The sequence below is a fragment of the Saprolegnia parasitica genome, assembly GCF_000151545.1.
Source record: "Saprolegnia parasitica CBS 223.65 unplaced genomic scaffold supercont2.105, whole genome shotgun sequence".
In the NCBI taxonomy this organism is placed as follows: Eukaryota; Oomycota; class Saprolegniomycetes; order Saprolegniales; family Saprolegniaceae; genus Saprolegnia; species Saprolegnia parasitica.
The window spans coordinates 104,822-108,961 of NW_012156499.1; the positions used below are offsets into that span (position 1 = coordinate 104,822).

General features: G+C 54.9%; 1 protein-coding gene across 1 annotated transcript; it reads left to right on the forward strand.

The window, feature by feature from the left end:
* Nucleotides 1–17: 17 nt before the first annotated feature.
* Nucleotides 18–1,193, forward strand: SPRG_11049 (hypothetical protein). Its single transcript, XM_012352710.1, has one exon. The coding sequence runs from the start codon at nucleotides 79–81 to the stop codon at nucleotides 1,060–1,062; it is 984 nt and encodes a 327-aa protein (XP_012208100.1). The 5' UTR covers nucleotides 18–78; the 3' UTR covers nucleotides 1,063–1,193.
* The last annotated feature ends 2,947 nt before the right edge of the window (nucleotides 1,194–4,140 follow it).

The window sequence follows — 4,140 nt, forward strand, 5'->3', positions numbered from 1 at the left end:
ACGCTGAGTCGCCTCGTGCAGCGGCGCGACCCGAGCGTCAACGAGACATTGTCGCTGGTCGTGACGTGGACGCCGTCGATGCCCGAGACGATGTGGACACTCTCGCAGCAACTCAAGTGGAAGCTGGCCAAGTGGCTCCGGGACATGGCCAAGAACGGCGTGGAGCTCGACCCGATGCCGTCCATGGCGTCGACACTGTGCTTTGGTATCTTGGGCGATGCGACGGTGACCCAGGCGCAGATGGAGTCGTTTGCGACAGCCATCGCGACCGAGTCGCAAGGGGCCATTCGGTTGCAGGTGGTCGGTGGTTCGATTCCGGCTCCTCGCCCGACGCGACGCGCGACCCCTATTTCGAGCGAGACGGCGCCGGACATTGGCCATGGGACGCTGCCCAAGTTTCCGCGCACGCGCCACTTGCTGCCGAGTGGCGGCGTCACGCGCGACGACTTGGTGCTGGACCCAATGGACGCCAGACGGTTTGTCCAGACGCGGGTGACGCTCCAGGAAAAGGTCGACGGCGCCAACCTCGGTCTCTTCCTCAACGACGACTTTACGATCGTGGCGCAGAACCGGTCCCACTTTTGCAACTCCAGCACGGCGCCGCAGTTCAAGGGCCTCGACATTTGGATCCAAGTGCACCAGTTTGAGCTCATCGAGCTGCTTTCGCCGCCCGGTCGCTACGTGCTCTACGGCGAGTGGCTCTTTGCGCAGCACTCGATTGGCTACACGCGACTGCCCAGCTACTTTCTCGCGTTTGACGTCTTGGACCGGCAGGACAATTCCTTTTGGAGCGTCGAGAGAGTCGCCGAACGACTTCAAGAGACGTCGATCCACATGGTGCCGACGCTGCCGACGACGACTTTGGCCGACTTTGAGAGCTACCAACGCCTACTCGAGACGCCCTCTGCCTTTTACGACGGCCCTGTCGAAGGGATTGTGATCCGATGCGAAGCGGACGGCATCTTGGCGGACCGCGCCAAGCTCGTGCGCGACGACTTTATCCAAGAGATTGGCGACCACTGGGCCAAGAAGGGCGTGGTGAAGAACCAGCTGCACTTTTGAGCCGAAATCAAGCGATAGACTATGAAACCAGTCGAATACAGTACTGGGGTATGATTGTTTCCCTGGTTGCTGTAGAACTTGGGCGCATGCTGGTAATAAGTGATTTAACGACAAACTCATGCCGATGGAAACAACCGATCAGGACGTTTGGATGTGACCTTTTTGATGAACAGTCGCCTCATATACGCACCAATGAGCTTTGGCAGATCGTAAAAGCAGCACTGCTATTGGCTTACCCATCACACACGACACAAGCCAGCCTACGTGGGCTATTGTTCCATACGAGTGTCGCCTCGTTTTGGTGGGTCGTGTGCGATCCCAGCTATTGGCACGAGTCGATCGATTGGACTTTGAGAGGTTGCGATCGCATAAATTAGAAGATTCACTAGCAGAAAGCTATGCTTGTGCGGATACCTTGTGCCACGAGATGCCAAAGCGAGCGCCGACGTCACCGCCGTCGTTGGTTTGCAGCTCGTGCGTTCGGTTGCGGTAGCGCAGCGCCTTTTGTAGCAGCTGGGCGTTGGTCGTGTCCGCGTCGAGTTGGTTGAGCTGCGAGAGCATACTCTTGAGGACCTTTTCGGTGCGGGCCTTGACGCATTCGTCCGAGTATGTGAGGTGGATGTGGCGACGACTGCTGGTTGCGAGTGGGTGAGGTGCCATGGTTGGATGTTGTTGTAGCAAATTGGAAAATGAAGCTGTGGAAGGGGAACTGGCGTGGTAATTCGTACAGCAGGCAGGGCAGCGGGAAACCCGTCAGGAAAGATCGAGCTGTCGCAGTCCATTGCCACAGTAACGCAGTATAGCCACGTACGAAGCGTTAGGAGCATTGTGCGGGACGACGGAAATAGAATCTGGCCAATCACGTGCGCGTCTTTTCGCATCATTGCCCAATCAGGGATGGCCAATGAGATCTTTTTCCATCACAACGTCCCAAGCGTTGTCGCGTGCCCCTCATCAAGGTATCGCATGATTCGTACAACGCCTTGGCGCCTTAAGCGCAAATGATAACGCGAGCAAATCCTCGCAAATTTCGGTGCCCCATATAGAGAGAGAGATACTGTGGCGATATCAATCTCCAAAACCCTATACAAATGGTGATATATCGAGCGCTCGCTGCAGGCAACACACGTTGATCCTATCCAGCACGGCAGTCCAAACGTTAGAGCGCAAGAAGGATTAATGTCGAGTCCGGTGGCGTCGCCGGTATCCTTGTCAAGGACTTTTACCGCAAGCAAGTCGCATTCGATTTTCGATTTCCAAAGACCGATTTTCACACCCCACAAAAGATGTAACGTCACGCGCGAGACGATGATTCGCAGCATCTCGAACTGGCAATTACGGAAAATACGAATCCAATCAAACCGTGGCTTGCGCAGAAGAAAAGGTTCTACAAGCTTTCACAGCCAAATGAGCTCGTTGCCATCGCGCGCTTGCTGCAAGAGGCCCTTTGGTAGCGCCACCGAACGCACGAGGAGGTTCAGACGATCAGCGCGACAGACGTTGCACCACGTTTTGGTATCACTTGGCGCAAGGTGGACGTCGCCGCCAAAGCATGAGCGCTCCGATACCGTATTCATTGCGCAGTTAAACGCGAATACGCGTTTTCATGGAAGAGCGAGCGTCGTCGCGCTTCCGATAGCTTCAGTTGCAATGGCTGGACGGTGGGCTTAGACCGCACCTTGCCTGACCACCCAACGCACGTGCGTTCAAAAGCCATTTGTGTTTAGAGCCCGGTTGCGAAGACATCATCGACAAGTATGCAGTTGGATCGGGCAACGTCATGGTGTAATCATCAGCGGCATCTCTTGCGCGTTATTGACGTTAGTGGTGTTCGCGAGCGTTTTCGAAACAAATGCGGCGTACAGAGCGTTGTTGAGTTTGATTTTTAGTGTTGCGTTAGCCATCGACGAGGTTCTTGCTTCAATATTTTGCAATTGTATTCGGTGCACCGTCGAGTGTTTGAGCCTCAAGCAAGCTGCTATACAACTGCCTCCAGAATGAGGTCACCGATGATTGCAACCACCGCAGTGTGGCGCATATCAATCAATCCGTTGCGAAAGGAAACCGCACCGATGTGAGAAAAATGGTAACATCTCCGATCGAGGAGCGATCAAGGAGGTGGTGCACTCGATTCGGCGAGTTGTTGCATTTAACAGCCCATCAACACTCTAGATGCATTGTACGGGAGGAGCAGCACACACCCCAGAGACCGCGTACGACGATTGTGGCTTTTTGTATCGTTGCGCGGGTTACCCGCGAGATGCGCGATTCCATTGGCTCTCGAGCGTGTTGCCAGCGAGATGCGTGATTTCATTGACTAAAATATTGCGTACAAGTCCGTGCCTCGATATGTAAACGCGGGTGCCGCCTCATCGTGTTAACGTGGAGGAAAAATATCTCGTTGGCTTTCCTTTGATTGGGCGATAAGGAGAAAAGACGCATCTGTGATTGGCTGTCAGCTTCCATTTCCGTCGTCCCGCCACCACCACCACGCCGTACCGCATTGCGTGTTTATAAGACCAAGTACGTTACCGTGGAAGCGATAGCGATAGCGACAGCACGATCTTTCCGGTTGCCCCCCGAACGAATCACCGCGCCGGCTCCACTTTCAAAGCTTTATTTTCCAATTTGCTACAACAACATCCAACCATGGCATCTCGCCCACTCGCAACCAGCAGTCGTCGCCACATCCACCTCACATACTCGGACGAATGCGTCAAGGCCCGCACCGAAAAAGTCCTCAAGGGCATGCTCTCGCAGCTCAATCAGCTCGACGCGGACACGACCAACGCTCAGCTTCTACAAAAGGCGCTGCGCTACCGCAAACGAACGCGCGAGCTGCAAACCAACGCCGGCTGTGACGTTGGCGCTCGCTTTGGCATCTCTTGGCACAAAACTGTGGACACCGCCAAAGCCTAGTCCTTCGCATCGACTATTAATTTAATTTTTCGAAAGAGCACACTCGGTACTCAATCCTCTGGCGGCGTTTGGACGTACCCCGACAGCGTTGCGAGGGTCCAGCTCCATTCCCGTTTTCACCTTGCACGGCGTCGAGTGGGGCAAGAGGTGACTTGATCG